This window comes from Crocodylus porosus, unplaced genomic scaffold, assembly GCF_001723895.1.
Source record: "Crocodylus porosus isolate Cpor-Errol unplaced genomic scaffold, CroPor_comp1, whole genome shotgun sequence".
Classification (NCBI taxonomy): Eukaryota; Metazoa; Chordata; order Crocodylia; family Crocodylidae; genus Crocodylus; species Crocodylus porosus.
In genome coordinates, this window is record NW_017728931.1 from 95,930,907 (window position 1) to 95,952,283 (window position 21,377).

At 41.5% G+C, this 21,377-nt stretch overlaps 1 protein-coding gene across 2 annotated transcripts in view; it reads left to right on the forward strand.

The window, feature by feature from the left end:
* ZNF277 (zinc finger protein 277) overlaps positions 1-21,377 on the forward strand; it is an 86,852-nt gene that overhangs the window by 56,431 nt on the left and 9,044 nt on the right. For both annotated transcript variants that reach the window (XM_019543392.1, XM_019543393.1), the window contains exons 5-7: positions 3,636-3,727; positions 5,403-5,513; positions 14,368-14,500. In XM_019543392.1, the coding sequence (XP_019398937.1) occupies positions 3,636-3,727; positions 5,403-5,513; positions 14,368-14,500 (336 nt within the window). The remainder of the gene's footprint in view (positions 1-3,635; positions 3,728-5,402; positions 5,514-14,367; positions 14,501-21,377) is intronic.

Here is a 21,377-nt window from a genome sequence, read left to right on the forward strand (position 1 = left end):
GGACATTGGAGTCAGAAGCAGACTGGCCAAGTTCGCCGATGACACCAAACTTTGGGGCAAAGCATCCACACCAGAAGACAGGTGGGTGATCCAGGTTGACCTGGACAGGCTCAGCAAATGGGTGGACAAGAACCTGATGGTGTTGACCACCAAAAAATGCAAGGTTCTCCACCTTGGGGGAAACCCCCGCCCCTGCAGCATCCTTATAGGCTTGGCAGTGCTATGGTGGCTAGCACTACAGAAGAAAGAGACTTGGGGGTCATCATTGACTACAAGATGAACATAAGCCTGCAATGCGATGCTGCGGCTAGTACTGCCTCCAGTTTTGGGCTCCACAATTCAAAAAGGATGTGGAGAAGCTTGAGAGAGTCCAGAGGAGAGCCACGCGCATGATCAAAAGTCAGGAGAACAGACCTTACAATGACAGGCTGAGAGCCATGGGGCTCTTTAACCTGGAAAAGCTCAGGCTCAGGGGTGATTCAGTGGCCACCTATAAGTTTTTATCAGGGGTGACCACCAGTATCTGGGGGAACATTTGTTCACCAGAGCACCCCAAGGGATGACAAGGTCAAACAGTCATAAACTACAGCAAGACTGTTTCAGGCTGGACGTAAGGAAGAATTTCTTTACTGTCCGAGCTCCCGAGGTCTGGAACAGCCTGCCATCGGAGGTGGTTCAAGCACCTACACTGAACACCTTCAAGAGCAAATTGGATGCTTATCTTGCTGAGATCCTATGACCCCAGCTGACTTCCTGCCCTTCGGGTGGGGGGCTGGACTCGATCTTCCGAGGTTCCTTCCAGCCCTAATGTCTATGAAATCTATTTACTTTGTGATTCAGCTTGGTGGAATTTGAACTGATACTTTTAAGGAACCTGATGGTAGACACTTGGTCTGGGCTGTTAGGTCTTTGGAAAAAATTCTTTTGATCTCTTGCTGTAAGCACTTAGTACCAAGTATGATTTTCAAGATGATGTACACCAGGTGGTATAGATTAATCTACTTTGTTTTTAATAATTTTACAGTTTTTGAAGGGTTAACAGGGGTTGGCTAAAAACATAAGGCATAGTTGCTAAGAGGTCAAAAAGAATGAATGTTCTCAGTAACACTTTCATTATTGGGTGTAAAATGATTGAACCCCTGGGGCGCATCCAGATGAGTGCACACCTGTAGTTTGTGCTGCCTCAAAGCTGTTTGAGGCACTACAAACTGCATGAGGTGCATATGCATCCATTCACCACACTGCTAATTAGCAGCATGGCACCAAAATTCGACACCGGGTGATTCCAGTGTAAAAAAACAAACAAAAAAAGCCACAAAGAAGAAGCAGTGTGGCATACATGGCAGCAGCATGCGCTGCTGGAAACGGAGCCTGACTGGCCAGAGCCACATTGTAGCTGCTGGCCAGGCTCCGTGTGGCTGGATTGGCACCACTGCTGCCCCAGGAGGCCCCCAGGTTAGGCTGCTGGTGCCAGCAGGGGTGCTGGCCCCAGCCTCCCCTACCCTACCCGGAACAATTTGGTACATGCCAGAGCACGCGTGCGGGGGCATATTGTGGTACATAAAGCGGTGGCACAGATACGTGCCACCACTGTTTCTGCCACAGCAAATGCATGTCCCTGCATGTGGGAATGCGCCTTCGGTAAATTTTCAAAGCTGACTATCACTGATCCTCTCCCCATGCCTCACTTCAAAAATTGAGATTAGCTGGGGAAGACTTCTAGCCAGTATTAACCCCTAATTTCTATAAACTTGGGGCCTGGTGTTTCCAGTGAGTTCTAACCTTGGAACATATTTCGTAATAAAGTTTGAGACGGACCTTGAGGATATGAGGCGAAGCATAGGGTTTTGTCGGAGAAATGAGTAGGAATAGGCTGGGGTGCTTTGACTTACCAATTGTCACAGTCCCAGCACTTGCCAGGCGGCAGAGATGGCTGATCATCAAGGAGGAGCATTCTAGAGAATGCAGCAGCTCCACTCCGTACAGGGATTGAACACCATCTGCACTATCAGACAACAAAAATGAGAAATTTTAGGCCAAAGGCTACCATATTTCCTCACATACTCTATACACTTTCCCCCAGAAAACCATTCCTCCAAATGTGGGTTGTACATCTTAAGTGGGGAAAAGATGTGACCTGGTTTTCTTCTCTGGAATAGAAGCCTAAAGATGCTAAATGGGTTAAGTTGCAAAATGGCTGTCAGCTTCTCTCTCAGCAAGCAAGGATGGAGTCCAATATTAACCCTTTCACAGCTGCTTTTAGGTTTTCGGCTGAGCGAGAAACCCACAGTCATTTTGCAACAGCTTCTCCATGAAAAAGCCAGTGCTTAGACCGTGACCCTGGAAAACCTTTTCCGTCTACATTCTGCCTTCCAAAAGCAAGGTGGGAGAGGTATGTGAGGAAATACAGTAAGCTCTCCACAAGGTTACGAACATTGTCCTGACATGGACAAAAAAGGAATGCTTCTTCCAGACACTGCTATCACATTGCTACAGTGATACTCTGAGATTTGTCACAATGAGATCTGTTAGTTTTCTTTGCTGCTAAACTTCCATGACCAGATATTTTGAAATTTCCAACCTGTTGCACCAAAGCAAATAAGGCTAGTGGCCCTGATGGTCAAATATTCCATTTCTACTTTGTTCCTTAAACCCCATAACCCTTTGTAGAAACTGATATACTTTGTGATCTCTCTTGTATACAGAAAAATGTCCTTTGGCCTGTCTGTGGTTATATTTAGGATGTTTAGGATCAAATTTAAAATTTACCTTGTATCATTGCTAATTTGCGTTTCACACACAAACCATTATTTTAATACATTCTGGGCACGTCTACATGTTCATTAATACACAGTGCCTACTGCTCATTAAATTTAGGACTTGTATAATTAGGTACTAAATAAACACACAGGCTGCTATACGTCCCGTAAGTGCAATTACATGCTTTTTGCGTAAGGCTTACTGCACAGTAGGTTAATACTACTGCACATTAGTGTGCATAGCACAAACCGTGCTAATATGCTAATGCACAGTAGAATTAGTCTACTGCGCATTAAGCATCTCAAGTAGATGTGCCTTCTGTGATAGCTTATTAAAATAGCTAAATTAGATAATGCTGTCATTTTATATTTGTTTTTGCTAAATTGGTATGGCATTACATGAGTTTTAGGTTTCTCTAAATGGCAAGCTATCATTATATATGCCACTGGTTCTCAATCTTTTTTAGCCTCTGGGCAGCCTTCCACAACTTTTTGAGACTTGAGCAGCAGTTCATTAAAAAAATTAAGTTATTTATTACAGTGGTTACCTCCTCATACAGATAGGCCAGATGGTGGGAGGAGGGGAGAGAGAGAGAGGAGGGACAGCTGGGCAGGGATGAGCCTAGGCTTGCCACCTGACATCCTGCATCGCCTTTCAAAGGATCTCACAGTATGCCATGGTGCTGTGGTACCACAGCTGAAAATCACTGTTCTATGCTCTTGGAATGTTTGAAATTTGTGCTTTTTTTCTGAACTTGCAAAATTCAGTTACCAAATTAAAATGGTCATAAATACCATTTGAAATCTAATGACAGAATGATCTTAACGAAACTTTCTTTTGGCTGAGTAATTTAAGTACTTTATCTGATTGCACAGAGAGAAATTCTGGAGCAGCAACAGCGGGAGAGATATGACACAACCTTTTGTAGTACATGCCTGTTCTGTGACACAGAATTCACAGGAAATAGGTTTGTATTTGGGGCTTGTTTTCTTTATTTTCTTAACTCTTCGTCATATCCCCATTCGTATTTTGCTGAGTTAAAATGTTTTGGCTCAGTGGCACAGAAATAGTACTCTGCATCTGAAGAATAATGTTGATATAATACTTGAAGCTGGAAACCCGTGTTCTACAATGGCTAGAGCTGGGGAAGTTATTTCAGTGATGCCTTTAAACCAAGCATTAGGAGTCAACGGAATTGTGTTTTATGCCATCTCTGATCAATCTAAAAATCACAGTATTTGAAGGGGGCCTATCTGATTGTTGTCAGATGGAAGCTAAAAGCTGTTATGTACAGCTGCAGAGAAGAAGAGGAAATATGACTTTTCATATGAAGAAGCAAAAATGGAATGTGGAACTAATAATGAAATTGAGGGACTCTTCATAACTCCTTGGCAGTATACTTTAAAAAGCTATCTGAAAGTTCTCCATAAATATTTTTAACGCATGGTGAAAAAATGAACAGAGCAGACTTTTCAAAGAAGTTATTTTCTAATAGGAAGTGTCTTGATTTATTCAGTTGCAAAATGAGTATCTTCTGTGGATTTAGCCCCTAAATCTCTTGCAGTACCTAACTTTTGGGTGTTATACCACCCAGTGAAATCCTTTACCCCTATTTAGGCATTGTATCTCCCAGTACATTATATGTGGAGAGTTAGGCACCTAAGAATGATAATCAAAAAATCCTAAACTTAAGTGGGGAGCATCCTAAAGTAGTTAGTCAGAAGTGTCAAGGAGAGAAGAGTAGTCTTCTAGCCACTTTTGAAAGAGGTGGGACTGAGAAGCTTCTGTTTGGGATTAGCACCCAAGAATCTCATGAGTATGTCTGAAGTGCTGAGCTATTGGGTATTCTGGAGGAGCAGCTCCTCCTCCAATAGTAGTTTCTCCTGTTAAATCTCTTCCACCTAGTATAAGTGGAGAGAGAGAAATCAGATTCAAATCCCTTTTCCACCAAATCTCCAGCTTCAAAAGGAAAGACTTTACAGAAAACTCATGAATCTCTGTCAGTTAGGTGACCACATCATTTTGTGCATTTATACCCTGTCATATAAATGAAAATGGGGCATTAAGGGCCCTGTAATTCAGCCAGGAATTCAAAATGAGCCTGAAGTGGCTGTACAGAATTGAACCAATATACAGGTTCATTAGAAAAATAACTTCATCTGTATTTGTTTATATGCACTTCAGAGACCATTTATGTTGAAGGGGCATCATTGCAAATGTGACTCAGATCTGTAAAGTTTCTCTGTTAATGAGTAGAGAGCAAGCTGAGAAATAACCTTTTATTTTTACTTCTCAAGGTACCTGTTTGAAACAGGTGGTTTATTTGTACAATTTAACAAATGAGCTATAATAAAAATATGAATCAAAATAGCATTTCTAATTTTCATTGGGCAGCTTGTATTTCATATATGTAGATTGAGTATTTGAAGTTTCTTAGAAACATGCAACAGGGCCCAAATTGAAAACTTTCTACTTCAGTTGAAATCAAACCGATTACACTTCTGTGAGAAACATGATTATTGCTGCTTATTTTGATGCTGGCTTGTATCCGTTTTTACTGTAATTAGCATTTTGTAAGCATTAATTGAATAATTCTCAAATGTATGCCTAGATATTTCACGTTCTGTTTAACTCTTTTATAGGTCTGTCCTTTTCAATCACATGGCAAGAGAGCATGCTTTTAATGTTGGGCTACCAGATAACATTGTAAACTGTAATGAATTTTTGGCTGTCTTGCAAAAGAAACTTGACAGGTATGTAACTTTTTTTTTTTTTTAATGTAGCCTTAAGTCATTTTAATTATAGCCTCAGAAATGGGTTAGATTGAAATTAATAGTGCATTCAGGCACAATTAAAAAGAAGAGAGAATGTTGCTTTTATTAGTATAACATTAGGAAAAATGTTTTTGCATTTGTTGAAAACCTCTGTATATTGTCTTTGTAATATGTACCTTTATTTTAAGGGTGGACTAGGATGGTTCACCAGTTGTTATACACAGATGTCCCATTGATTTCTGAGAATTAAGCCTTTTGGTGCAAGCAACTGTTCAGGCCCGTGTACTTCTCACTGCATCTTTTGGCTAACCACATTGTCTCACCAAGGACAACCTTCTGCTGTCATTTCTCTCCTTTTTTTAATCAATTAATGCATGCTATTCCTACATGCTCCCATGCATGGTTTATCATTTTTTCTAGCCCCTCTAGAATATTTGTGTGATCTTCCCTATCTCTGATGAAAGAAAAAAAAAAAAGAAATCAAGCTATACAGGGATTGCTACTCATTCTGGTTTTATTGCATTTCAGTCATACTCTTCTTTTATGAACAGATGCTCATCATTGTGAGCTATTTTTATGGGCGCCTGTGGTCAGATTTTTAAAAATATTCAGTGTCCCACAGCTCCCGCTGTGAATGGCCTAAACTATAGAGTACAAAGCACTTTTGACTCTGGCCTCACATTTCCATACATGTTTGTGGAGCAAGTTCTTTATAATACCACTGACTTGTAAGGGACTTGTTGGTACATATAGGGAAATTCTGCCTCACTTGAAGGAAAACCTCTGTGTGCCTACCAGGCATAAGCACTCATGGAAATTGTTGGAGTGCACCAATAAAGACTTTTATGGCTGATACCAATAGCTGATTATTAACCAGCCATATCAGCTGGTACCAATCCGATAACCCATTTACAGGAATGCAGCTGGGCTGTGTGGAGGGTAGAGCCCTACAGGTAACTCTCTGAAGGGGAAGGGGTGTGGGGGAGGGAAGAGACATGGGGGGTGGGGATGGGGGAGCAGATTGAGGTCCTCACGGTGAGGAAGGGAGTAGGGTAGCGGCAGAGGTTGGGGCTGGGGATGCTGCCCAGCCAGGGCAGTGAATGGGACCCAGGGCCAGGGCAGGGAGCAGAACAGCCGTGAGCAGCTTGTCCAGGGGATCAGCGTCCTGGTATTTAAAAATGGTGGTGGTGCCACTTGAACTAAAGCTCATCAAATGTGTGCTGCTGCCACCATTTTAAAGCAAGGGGGTGCTTTTAACCAGAGCGGAGCCAAGTGGGGGGTAATGGTGGATGTGGGTTGCTCACTGTGGGCTCAGGGCTCTTCTCTCTTCTGTCTTTGTCCCAGGGGCTCCGTGTCAGCCACCTGTCCCCTGCCCGTCCAGCAGTGAGAGGCACAACTTGCCACCCCCACTGCTGCCAGGCAGGCAGGGGACACGCAGCCGGTGTAGGGCTCTGGAGAGAAAGGCAGAAAGGTGGGGAGTCCCAAGCCCTCAGTGGGCAGCCTACATCTGTCCTGTGCACACATCTGTGGGGGCACGTGCCCCTCATGCTTTCCCCAGGAGGTGCACACAGCAGTGGGGAGCCTCCCCACCCGACTCCCGTACCCCCTGAACAAGCTGCCTCTGGCTCCATTCTGCTCCCTGCCCCAGCCCCAGGTCCCATTCACCACCTGGGCTGGGGAGCAACCCCAACCCCAGCTGCTGCCCCTACCACTCCTTCCCTCACTGTGGGGTCCTTGATCTGTGTGCCCTCCCCTACCCATGCCTCTTCCCTCCCTCAAGCCTCTTCCCCTGCACAAATTTACCTGCAAGTTGCTGCTCTCCATGTTTCTCAGCTGTATTCCTGGCCATGTGCATGTATGCACGCAGCATCCAGGGGCCCTGGCCAGAAGGCATATTCTATTTATTGGTGACATTATCAGCTACACTGGCCAAAAAAAGCTGATTGCCAGTAATGTTCATTTTCTTTTTATTGGTGCCATTCTAATACCTCTGGAAATTGTTAGTTTCATTTGGCATCTGAAAGTGAGAAAATGACAGCTAAGCCTGCTAACCCAGTGACAGAACTACTAAATCCACAACTATCTGAAGTTGGGGGGAGGGAATTCTTTTTTCTTTAATAGGAACAGTCTTAGGAATGATTAATACTTCAGCTGTTTGAAAATGACTATGTCCTATGCTTTTTTAGAGGATTGGTGTACCATAGCACTTGAAAAAGTAAAATTAGAACACCCAGTGCTGCAAATCAAGTGGTAATTTTTGTGCTGCAAAGTAAGGGTGTGGACAGAGGTAACAAGTGAAATGTTTCCAAGTGAAATGCACTAGTGAAGAGGAAACTTTCTAGCTGGGGGACACATGTGCAGCCCCTGTCCCAACCCCGGATGGAACAGTTCAGCATTGCTGTGGCTACATGCAGCCATGTGTCTGCATGCCGTGTGGCATCCAGCCCCAAATCCCCAGAACATCTCCTTTCCCCACCCCCTTTCCTTCCAGCAGAGGCAACTGGGGCTAGAGTGCTTGGCACTATCAAGGGACCTGAGGAGCAGGGTGTGATGGCTGGACAGGAAGTAGATTGTCCTTTCAACCTGTCAGTTGTCTACCCAGCAATCCCTCCCCCATGGAGAAAAGAGTGCTTTGGGATTCTGGAGGACTTATGGGTCCTCTGCCCCTGTCCAGACATAACAAAATGAAATGCTCCAAAACAGTGCATCTTTTCAAGAGGTACTATTCTGAAGTGTTTTCAGTTGCTTTTAGAACATTTCAAAGGTGTTTGAAATGTTTTGTTTCTCATTCCCAGACTGTAAGAGAGCTAGGTTGAAAACTCAGCATTTGACTGCTTGCTTATAACTATTTCAGAGGAGGACAGAAGTAGTAACTACTTCAGAGAAAGAATGCCCTTGAATGTATGTCCAGTGCACAGAGAGGGAGACCTTGTTTTTCTCTACAGTGTCTCTGTTAAGTAATAGGAAACGAATGGAATACAGAGAGAAATCTGACTGAATAATATAATGGCAGAAAAATTTCATGTAGCATACATTGGCAGAGTAATGTAGATTTCTAAGAGAACCCTTTCAGTTGCAGCCAGATTTAAAAGTTAAACAGAGATTTTCTGCCCAGAGGTATCTATAGCTTGAATTAATAAGACTAACATAATAATTTTTTAATTTTCAACAATAATGTAAACCTCTTGAGCCCTCTGAAAGAAAGACTATTTAATAGTGCTCTTTGATTGTTGAAGTGGACCACATCTCAATATTCATGGTCACTTCATAACCAGATACTAAATGATTCCAGTACCTATAGCTCCGCTCTTTGCCTGGTAGATTCATGGCAACGTTGACAGTTCTCTTTTGCCTATATATCTGTTTGAATGGGCTCCAAGCTTAAATGTAACTACATAGCCAACTATGCTCAGCAACCCATTACCTTTTTTTGTGCTTCCACACTTCAAGTTTTACCAGACCTTTTGCTGCAAAACACATATTCAAAACTTGGGGATGTAAATTAGCTTTCTGTAGCAATGTCTGGTCTTCCCATGCACTGGGAATTTTGAATCTAGCTTCTCTCTACTGCTGAGATGTCACTGATGTTTCCTTTCACTATTCCTTGTGACGCTCAACCTGGAAGATCTGGGGAAAGAACAGGCTGTTTTGGGCCACCCCTCCTTTCTCCCTTAGGGCCCTTTTTCCCTCAGAAGCACCTGTGATAGGAGAAGGCTAAAGAGGAATAAAAAAAGGTGATCTAAGAGAAGTCATCCAGGACCAGGCATAAATAACCTCTCCATGGGATTTCCTGGCAACTGTCTCATGCCACTGTGTTTCTAGATCTCTTGCAATGTTATTTCTCCTTCAGTGCTTAATCCCAGGGTATTGCCCTCCTGCAAGATTTAGTTGCATCTTTTTCTCATTGCCAGCTTTCATTGAGAAGTGTTGTACCCTTGGATTCAATAACATGAATGTAGGTCTGGCTTAATAGTTTGTTTGGTTTTTTTTCCCTTAAGGAGGATACCTATGCATAGGGCTTAATACATCAACATGCATCAGTCATGAAGTACAAGTCCTCTCCTCTCCTTCCCCAAAAAAAGAAATCAAGGGCTCTCAGAGATGGTCAGTAGGCCTTCTGTGCATCATTCTTCCTGCTACCTGAAACTATCCAGGAGATCAGGACAGAAAGGGCATTAGTAATAGCAATGGCTCTGTATTGGCCAAGGAGACCAAACATATCCTTAGCCTCACTCAGTCCAACCCACTTTGCTCCCTGTTAAGGCAGGGTCTTTCCTCCCAGAGACTGATTAGACATCCAGAGCCACAGAATTAAAGTGAACTGCCAAGCTTTCCAGTGGTATTGTATGGGGGGAGGACATTCAGAGAGCATGTATTCGCAAAGCTTCTACCACCTTTTGAATAGGAAGGACTTATTTCAAACAGTGACATGAGAAAAGAGAGGATTCTTCCCTCCTAACGTAGAGATCTATGTAAAGACTTCAAGGAAAGGAGAGAGTTGGGCAGTCGGTGAGAATGAACATGTCTGTACGAATAAGTTAAGTCACCCCTTTTCTCCAAGTATTTGTATAGAATCTATATTAAGTGAGTGGGTAGCAGCTACCTCTTAAGCAGAAGGATGATTACAATCCCTGTCTAGACAACATCTCTAGAATAATCCTGGCAAATTGGGCACCTGACCTAGAAATTGTCACTATGATTGGTAAATGTATAAACTGAACTTGAAATTCTTGCTCTATAGATTTCAAACAGAGGAACATCTCTAAAGTAACCAACAGATGTCTCCTGTGCCTCTGCAGAATGTGCCGTTTCTCAGCAGGAGATTGGTAAATCTGCTGAAAGAGTAGGAAATCTTAATACAGTCCATAAACCATTTAGAAAGTCCCTGAGAGGAAATAGTCTGACCATAAGAATTTAATACCAAAAGCTATAAAAAGTCTACAATTTATTTTTTAAAAAAGCCTCTGGTAGAAAGATAGTCATCTAGGCATAACTGAGCGTTATGCAGTGGTTCACCAAATATGTTGGGAACTTGGAAGACAAAGGGCTATTATTAGGTTGATATGATGTAGGATGCACCAATTAGAGAGAGATGTTGCTTTCTGACAACAGGGTTGATTTCTTTCCTTCTTGTCTCTTTCTGTAATACACAGTAGCAGTAAGAGTTCACCAGAGCTTGAAAGGTTCGGGGCCCTGAAGGAGGGTAAAATTCTTTGCAGAGTAGATGAGCAGCCACGCAAGTTCAGTATTCATACATGTAAGGTTATGATTTCTGCATGGTAATGTTTATACCCTTCAGAGCAGAGGAGAAAAGGAACATTCAAAGATAGCTTACTCAGGAGGCTTACAGTAGGTAAACAGTAAACTTGGCTGAACTAATTTCCCTGCTGTGGAGCCCTGTCTCATGGGAGCCGTAGTTTGGAGAACAAATGCCCCCATTATTTCCTATAGGCTAGCATTTCTTGCTGGAGTGCCTCTCCTATGATTATCATGATCCTATTCATTCTTCCCTCTGAGTGCCAGGGTGCATTGAGAGAAACACAGACTTGTATTCTCTCCCAAGAACTAGCTTGGGTGAGGATGCCTAGAAAAAGGGATGCCACTTCCAGCAAAGAGAAGGATACAGAGGAATAGAATTCCTATCACAGAGGAACTGGTCCTTGAGGCGTGGAAAGAGGAAGACCCTCAGATCTTGACACATGACTGAGCTCCTAATACTGCTGAGACTGGGTGGAGAAAGTGGCTTTTTTAAATCTACAGTACTCTAGGCTATGGTGTCAGCTCTGAATACAATACAAAATGGCAACTCCAGTTCCAGTTCAGGAGTTGCATGTGAATGTGAATCCAATGTTGGCCAACAAAAGAGGTGGTACTGCCCACTGCCAGGGTACTTAAACCAGTTTTTCCCAGGCTTCTGATATCTAGGGCACACTTTTTTTTTTTCTAGATTAAAATTAGAAGCACATTGAACCTTTTTACCCAAGAAGGTAGAATATATATGTAAGACAGTGCAGTATGCCCAACCTTTTGGCCTCATGGGCTAGATGAGCAGTGCTGAGTTGATCCACAGGCCAGATCCAGTCCATGGGTCTGATATTACCATGTGAGGCTGGCACAGCTGGAGCCTGACCCTGATTCTGCCACATGGAGCTTGGAAATTTGGTAGCAGGGGAGCAGTGGCAATGTTAACCACTCTCCTATATCCACATTTCTAGACCTCTGGGGAGCACTGCAGGTCGGATCCGATACTGATGCAGTATCATTTTTTTGTGGCACATTTCTGCCACTTGGAGAACAACCTTTGGGAATTATCCACTGATACCACAGGTACAGTGTCAGAAGAAGTCTTATCACCTTAACACCTCTGAATCTGAGGTGTACAGTAACAATGGCAGTGGTAACAAACAGAAGCAATGCTGGCCATCAGCGATGTAAAATGCTTTATCAAAGGTAAGAAATACAGTGCCCCCGACATAGATCACTTTTAAGTAAGTTAGCTCGAGGTGGTTTTTTTTCCCCTTCTTCTGGGTCAAGATGGGACTCAGTAGTGTGTGCCCAGCTAGAGAGCTTTCTTCTTTCTGCCTCAGGCAGGAGGAGCCACTGACTGACCAGAGGAGGATAATCAGCAAACTCAAGTGTTGGTAACAGCAGGAGTTCTCTTAAGGCCAGTAAATCTGCATATCTTATATGCAGAGCACTTGTTGAAATCAACTTCAAAGCAGAAAAGAGCTGCTCCTAAGGGAATACCTTAGTCAAATGCACTCTGCGCAGATTTTTCCATCAAGAATAATTTTAGACTAGCATCACAAGCTGTGTGTGTGTGTGTTAAAGAAACAATCATGAACAGCATCCTTGCTATAAACAGCTTTTTCAAGTAAAACATACGTTTTCCTATTTCCATCATTAGCAGCCACAGTGTTATCTCAGAGAGCAGATTTAAGGCCCAGGGACCTGATCTTGGGCATAAGATGTACTCATCTCTATCAAGGTGGGACTCAGACAATTTCTTAAAATAAAATCTATCAAATTTGTCTAATTTGCACTAAGAGTAATTGACAACCAGCCTAAATTACACAATGAGTCAGGAAGATCAAGAGAATGGGTAGGCTCTGACTTGGTGCCACAGGAATGACAGCTAGCTGTTCCCTTGCTCTGAGGGGGTTACAGGATGCATGTGTACAGCAGAGACTGCTGGCCAGAAAGATTCTGGGCTAACACACAAAGGGCTTCATGTGGACTAATATTTAGAGAAGGATACGTCCCCATCTACATACAAATTCTGGGATTATTAAAATGAGGAAGTACCAGGATTTTGAGTTTGTGTGAAAATGTTAAGTGGTTTCCCTATCTTTCTTTATCTCTACCTGCATGGAAGAAAGTATGGTCTATTTATGCTTGGATGTCAGGCCTTACTTCACAACTGCATATTTACTTCGTGCTCTTAAGATTCATGGAGAACTGCCATAGAATATTGGCTTGGTCTTGAATGCCTGAACTTTGCAACCTTTTGCATTGCTCTAAGTATGTAATTCTTCCCATGCAGCAAGGTGGTCTTTCTGATGACCATCACTTTCACCTGGGAGAGGCCAAAATTTGAGCCCATTCCCTGTGGAATATCCAGGACTGTTACTCAGACTATAAAGTGTTTCTTTGGTCCCAACTGGTCTTTTTCCCTGGAGCTAGTTTTTTACAAACCTCAAATACCTTGCTGCTCTTAGTGAGATGTCCAAAACTATCTTACTCCACAGACATGTTCTAGATCTTTGTAGCACCTCCAGGTATACATCCATCAAACAAAAATTCAGTTCTCTGTTAATTCCCTACCAGAACAACATTAAAATATGCTATATTGTGGTGACTACTGTGCTTCTGTGAAACCTAAAATTCACTCCAGCAAGCAATTTTATAGCCCACTATCTAGGAGGATAGGAACCTGCTGCGCTAAAAAAGGTTACCTTTCCAAAGCTTTAGTTTTGATATTTAGGCATCAGAACATACTGTTTTGAGTAGAAGGATGCTTCATGTTGTATAATACTGGAGAAGGGTTTTAAAATGTGTGTAGTTCTGTTTGATCCTTCCTAAAGGCGTACAGGTAAAGGTGTCCCATTTACAGGCCAATGAGGCAGTGCTTCACTTTCTTTAACCCAGTTCCTTCCAGTCCATAACCAGTCTCCCTGCCAACTGAACTACGTGTCTCCCCCTTTCTGAACGCTTGCTGCTTTTAACTTCTCGTTGGCCAATGGATTTCCAGCCCTTGACTGTGTGGGGGTGGAAAATAGAAAATTTGTATTTTAACTTACTGAAAAGTCCCATCATCAAGGTTTGTGGTGCACAGATGAGAGCCTTCCCTCGTTTGAGAACGTTGGGCCAGTGTGATAAACATTGTTGTTTAGTTCATTCAGATTATTTTTTCTGAATGATGTATTGCAGTAAAAATTCACTGTTTCTTCTACAGCACGTGTCTGAGAAGCCTGATTGTGTCTGTTGTTTTAGGCTGGTGAGAGCTCAATCTATGGACTTTGTAACAGAAAAAGTTTTCAATACATCAAAAAGTTTTCTTATTCTGTAGTTTGTGAGATGAAGACTTAACTACCTATAACGCATTGTTTTTATTGGTGGTGGTTGTTCTTATATGGTTTTCCCCTCCCCTCCCCAATAGCATTAGGCTTCTTGCTTCATAGTCAGTTTACGTATATATTAATATATATGATACTTGTATACTTCAAGCTCTTAGAATTGTTTGTTTGCTGATCATTCAGATAAACAGTTTATACCTCTGAAATATTTTGTATTGATTTGCATACCTTTTAATCTATTTACCTTTTTATTTTAGTTTGCAGTGTTTATATTGTGAGAGAACCTTCAGAGACAAAAACACACTTAAGGATCACATGAGAAAGAAGCAGCATCGCAAAATCAATGCCAAAAATAGGGAATATGACAGATTTTATATCATTAATTACTTGGTAAGAGCTTCTGCATATAATTAGTAAATTGATGGGAGAGCTACAGTTTCTTGCAAAGACTGAACTAGCATTTTGCACAAAGGACAAAATTCAAGTGAAGGACACTTTTTAATAAATTACCCCCAATATCATGTAAATGAATTTAACTGAGGACTAACAAACATTTGTTGTTAAGAATCAATTTTGAGACCTGATGGAATACAGCTTGAAGATGCTTTAATCAAAATCATAAGTGTTCAGTCTCAGCCTTAACAACTGGCAGGGAAAATGAGATACAGTAATAAAATAAAAGAAGCACTAACTGAGATTTTACTGGCTTGAATTAGTTTTCTACTAGGTATAAATTGCAAATAATTTGAAAGACGGCCTATTCTACCAAGATGATGTTATATGGATTTCAAGTAAAATAGGGGGGAAAAGTTTGCTATTCTGTCTCCACATTGATGTGCCTGCCTGTGATGGATTTAACAGTTCTACTTAGATAATTACATTCAGTCTAAATCTCCTGTGTATCCATCTACCTAGCAAGCCCACCAGCCAATTGTTTAGCATCTCATCTCAGTTTCTTTGTAGAATAGCAGTTTCTGTAGCTGCCACATTATAACCAAGAAGTGTCTGCATTTTGGTTGTGAGTGGAGTAATTTTTACATGTTTTCTTTATGTTGATACACGTTATGATTTTTTTTTTCATGCATCTTCGACTGCGTCGCCTACTCTCTTCTCCATTGTTCTCTCCCCTGCTTCATTCTAGAATCTTACCTGCCTTTCTTTTCTGATTTTTTGGCAAGTTTGTTTCCTTCTCCTTTCCAATGTAAAATTGTTGCAAGTTTGGAGTTTGGATCCCAGAGTCCAATGGCCCCTGGCTATCAGTTTTACCTGCTGCATGCTCCAGCCTTGATGCAACCTCCATTTTTTTTCTACTTGCCCCACCTTTAATATTACGTATTACAATAAAAAAAGAGTCTTGGGTGATTTTTCTCTTCTCCATGACACAATCCTCAGCACAGTCCTTAGTGATCAGTCCAGTACCTTTTGCTGGGCACTTTTAGTGACCTGCACTCTTCTAGCTACTCCTATGCCTCACAGCGTTCATAAGTAACCATCACATGTTCCCAGAAGAAAAAATTAACACCTGGGCTTCATGCAACCCAAGCAAAACCTGTTGCCCCTACCAGCTGGCTGTCTCAGACGACCCCTCAAGGTTGCCTTACTATCTTATTCCTGTGTTTTGCGGCCTTCTCCTTCCCCCTTGGCATTCAGGGCCCAGGTGCTGTCTCCAGCCCTGGAGCCAGACTTACATGGCCCTGGGCTCTACTCACATTCTCTGACTCCCTCAACCGGGCACAGGGGCTACACGTTGCTCATCAGCAGACTGCTCAGGTCTGCTGCAGCCACTACTTAGCTAGGTGCCCAGCGCTCTGGGCCCTGTAGCCTATTTCATGGCAGCTTGCTCTAGGACAGTTGCATACCACTTGCTTCAGCTTTGGAGCCCCCACTATCTCCCTTTGGTTGCTTACCTTTTTGCAGTTGACACTAAATCAGCTGCTTGCCACTACTTGCAGCTATATAAAGCTGCCTTCTATCTGTTTAAGTAACAGGGGTTGGGTTCCCCTGTTACAGAAATCCATCTGCTCTCTACTACTTACCCCTATCTAAATATCAATAATGTGAAGACTAGGACTGTGATACCATCTCTGGATGGGAAAATGTCACTGCTTGGACATTTGGGATTTTCAGAGCTTGAAATTTAGAATGTCTTTACTTTTGGAAAGCAGGCATCCCCAGTGTTTGCTGCTAGGCCTGCTGTGTGTTTCAGACTTGAATGTGATGTTTTGAGGAGCTGCTTCAGGTAACTTTAGAGGTTTTATGTTTCCCTCTACCCTGTAACTAAGGGTATGTCTTTATGGCAAAACCAGCCTGGTCTCTTATTCACCCCTTCTTATCTATATACAAAACTTCACATCAGAGCTAAATGGCACTCTCAGTGTGGCTAATCTGCCTGGGTAGGGATGTGGACTAGAAAATCTGGATTCCACTAATTTGGGCTGGTAACTCATCCACTTAGTAGTGAGGGTGCAGGCTAAATCACTGTAATACTGACAGTCCTCCAATGCCTTCCCGTAATTTTCTCTGTGGCCCCAGAAGGACAGACAGTTCTTCTCAGAATTCATTGGGAAAGGATCATAGGGCAGCTCACCTTTCTTGAATCATAGAGAACCAAGGGATGTGCCCTCAGAGGTCCTGGTGACACACATGGGAAACACAATCACATGCGTAGGTCTTGCTTTGAAGTGTAGCAGATCCCGCATGGCTATCGCATGTGGCTAACCAGGTACTGATTACTCAAGCTGTCTGTCATGAAAGCGTGCCTTTCAGAATCTACCTTTTAGGCAGAGGAATACTAAAAATAGTCTGAATAAAGATGTTACGCCTCTCTAAAACTTTTTCAGGAATGTTTCCTGTAACATCCCGTGCAGTGACCACAGGGATGTATTATTCAGTTAATTGAAGCCTGTTTTAAATTACCATAACTCTGCTAGCCATTTGTTAGTATGTGTCACCATCCCATAGCCATACTTTAACAGCAGTTTTATTTATCCCTGCCCACAATTTACAATCCTTCAATTTCTAAGGTGATTTTAAGCATACTCCATGTTTTTAAATTGATGCACTTTACAAATCAGTCACAACATTTTTCTAGCTTTTACCCTAAAAGTTTTACTTGTATCAGGTACAAGCAGATAATAATCAGCCTAGGGGAATAGCAGGTGCATTATCTGATGACTCGTATACAACATGTGATTCCCAGTCTCAAATACTTGGCCTTATTGTGCATAGAGGAAAAAAACTATTTTAGATTTCTCTTTAGGAGGTTCTAGAATATGCCTCTTCCCTCTGTCTTGTACACTTGAAGTGCTGCTAGTGAGGCAGCTTAGCTTTGTCGGTAGGAAGAAAACCAAATAGTACCAAAACTCTTTGAAAAATGTTTCCTGATTTATAAACTAATCTACTGTAAAATATGTAATGCAAACAGACTGCATGCTAATTTTATGTGGTCTAAATGTTTTCATTAGTACCAACCACATTGGTTTTTAGAGCGTCTTGGACACTGTGGAGTGTGTTTTGCACTCTAAATGACCTTTGGTGGGCTCTTTATTCATTTTTTTGCAGAGGGAATGAGATTAAAGAGAATACAAAGTGTAATTTGTTCAATGGAGTTTCAATGGATTACCCCATATTTATGAAGACAAATAATGTTAGTTTCTACTGTGCACATTTTGACCATAGTGATTATGTTAATGCGATGAAGTTATTTTTGAGCTGAATCCCGATTCAGTACCAGAAGCTGAAGCTGCCCAAAGGCAGCTTTTCTTGCTTTCTTTCCCCACTTTTTGCAGTTTTTCTAGAAGAATTATTTATTTATTTATTTATTTATTTAAATACAAGTGCCCGCAGCTTTCCTGTTTTTCATCCTCTAAGAACACTCCGTCCTTTCTGCTCTGACTTGAAACACCCAGGAGTAAGACCAATACTGTGACTTTGGGGGAGGAGAAAAAGGGGCACAATGGCAGCCCCAGGGAACCTGCACCACCGCTGCAGTTTGTGTTTGGGGGAGGGGGGGGCTTACACCAAGGAGCAGCAGCCCATGCTGCTGCCACAGTCTGCACCAGGATGTAAGAGTTCCCTCTGCCCCCTCTACTGGGTGCCAAAATGGAAAGTTATGCCTTTGAGCAAGATCAATTTCATTGGATAGCAGAATATGTGGGGGGGGTTTTACCTTTTTGAAATGAGTGATATCCAGTGTTTCAATCGCTCGTTACAGAACATGACTTGATTTATAAAGATTAGTAGCTTTTGACTACTGTGGCATGTGTTTCACAGACAAATGAGTTTTTCGATCTTTCTGTCAGATCTGTCAAGCTTATTGTTATAGTTTGAATAAATAAATAAATAAATGGGTTTCTAGTGATATAATCTATTTTTAATCCTTAGTCCTTTTAAAATGAATACAATAAACCTTTAGAAATGGGAGCTGGAACTGGAGGTTTTTCTTGGTGTGTTTGTGTGTTTTAAAGGTCTTTTTGTTCACATGTACTGAGAGCTTTCATTGAACTGCCTCCCAACCTTGGGGCCTGTTCCTTTTCCCATTGAAGTCAGTGGCAAAACTCCCATTGACTTCATTTCAAGCAGGAGCCTAGCCTTTGTTTTTCCCATTTATGCTTTTGGCTTCATTAGCATTTATAGTCTAATTAATTATGAGGATCTCCTTTCTTAACCAGGAAGTTGTTTCCTCTCTCTTTTTTGATCTGATCTCTTCTATGTTGGTCATTGTCTGCCCTAATTAGCCTTCTTGACAAAGCTGGAATAATGTAAATGTGAAATCACATGTAAATAGTTTGTCTTCTGATTTACCAAGGCTTTTTGGGGTTTTTTTGCGACTCAAAAGTGGCTTTTGATCTGTTGCCTCAATTATTGGTCACCTGCTCTGGTGCTATTCAGTAACTGTATAGTAGTAGATGTAATCTTTGGTTGTAAAGAAAGAGGAACTTTTCTTGACATTTTATTATCCATCTAACTTCATCCCTAGGCCCCAATCACAAGGTTATTAGATATTTAGTAGTTATACTGAATTAAGGTGGGATTTTCCAAGTCACCAAGGTGAGCTGTATGCACTAATCCCATTGAAAGCCAATGGGACTTGTGCCCCTGAGCCATTTAGACATTTTTTGAAAATGCCTCCAAAGCTGAAGTCACAGGCTGCATTTAGAACTGGTGATCCTTCGCATGAGTACTTTTACAAGCACACAAGGAAATATAACTCTTGCTTCAAAGAGCTTCTGCCATAAACAGAGAGACAACTGGATGGTTAAAGACAGGCAACATGATAACACCGCACGAAAAGTATTTAATCATCTTAATTTTTAAAACTGTTTTTCCTCAGTGCCCCAACCCCCAAAGTTTAGGCCCTTGTCACCCTTAAATGTTTAGGTCAAATGTACGGTAAAAAGTTCTGGGGAAGATAAGGTGTACTTGCAGGGGAAGGCAGCTGCTATTTAATGTTGCAATGCATAGGAGTGAAACTCCCATTTCCTCACAGCTGAACACCTGTTCATCTGGGGAAAGTGGTAACTTAGTAGTTCAGGCCCTTTACCAAGGGTTGTCCGCTCATCGTCACACATTTTGCTGTCTACGAAACCCTTGAAATGGTGGGCATGCCAGCTAAGGAGAGAGACAGTAGCAGGAAAATCTGGCTTTCTGGATATAAACTGTATTGTGAATGGGAAAAATGCAGCCATCTTTGCACTTGCTCTCCATTTTTATATATGCAGCCTTGCTGTAATGTGAACTACAAAAGAGGTTTCACAAACCACTGTGTTTTGTTTGTGTGTGTGTACTTGTGTATATGTGTATAAAGGCTTGAATGTTTTTTAAATATGTATTTTCCACTTCTTGACCTGGAACGAGTCCTGTTTTCTCTGTGCTAAAACTTTCTCAGGGGGTCTCAAGAGGTTTGTAGTGAGCTCTTGCATCTGAGATGAAAAAGCAGGGATGCTAAATGCTTGACAAAGTTCTTTGTCCTAGATGGTCATAAGGCTTTACAGTTAAATAGATATTAATGAAAACAAAAACTAAATGAATAAATAAACTAGAGATTTTTAATAATCTTTCCTAAAATCCACTCCCTCCTACCTGTTCAGCTTCAGCCTCTTGTCACAAATAACTTCACTGGTCCTTGATTTTGAAATGGAATCTTCCAGAGCAGAAAAAAACTCAGAATTTTTTCTGTAAAAAGCCAGTAGGATAAAAAGAAAGCTTTTTTCAGAAATGTCCTCTCTGCCTTCTCTACATGCATGACAAAAGACACTCATGCTCAGTTGTTTTCTCCTTTTGCAGAGCATTTTTGCAGAAGATAAACTTTAATATTTTTTTGGTTTACTTATGTATGTATGTCTTAGTGGCAGGGGAGGAAAAATGTGAAAACATCTGTTAATTTTGCAGTTGTGGGTTGCATAGTTTTATTACAAGCAATGAGGTTTGCAGCCAAAGGAAACTGGTGTGCAGCTGTGAGAACATGTGGTGAGAGGTGTTAATGGCTTCATCTTATCTCACAATAATGGTGACATTAATGAGTCTTCCATGCGACTTGGAAAGTTTACATACTGCAACAGAGCATCTCTGAATTAACTACTGAATTTTCATTCCATAATCTGCAATGACAATGTACAGTAAGGGCCATCTAGAGATGAGGTGTTTGGGTACTATTTAGCCAGCAGTTTGTAACCACTTTGAAAATTCTCATTAAATGATGTGTCCATAGTCTTTTTTCATAAAACTACATTGATAATAATAGTGCTTGTTACCAGGACCTGTTAATAAATGTCTTTATTACAGTGAGTGACTGTTTTAACAGAAGGAACAGAAAATGTTCAAATGTGAATATTTATGGCGAATCCTGTTAAAATTTCACCATACACCTCAGGGATATTTGGAAAAAGACAGAGACAAGATGGTTAAATAGGATGTGTGTGAATACCCTGCAACCATCAAAAGTATAAGTACAGACATATCACTAATGTAACTAGTCAGTTATATTTGTTCTGGTGTATTTTTAAAGGCAGGCAGAATCTGTCAAAGAAGAAAACTGCTGGTATTTAGTGCACTGGCATTCAGTCTATTATTGGCTCTGTTATTTACATTATAGTAACACCTAAAGTCTCAATCAAGATTAGAGCCTTATTGTGCTAGACCACTCACTCACTCACTCTTTGCCAGAGTTTAAAAGTCACATAACATAAAGGGCTAGAGGGAATGGGGTGGCATGAAGTGACTTTGTCAAGGTCATACCATATTTACCGAAATCCAAGACAACCTTGCA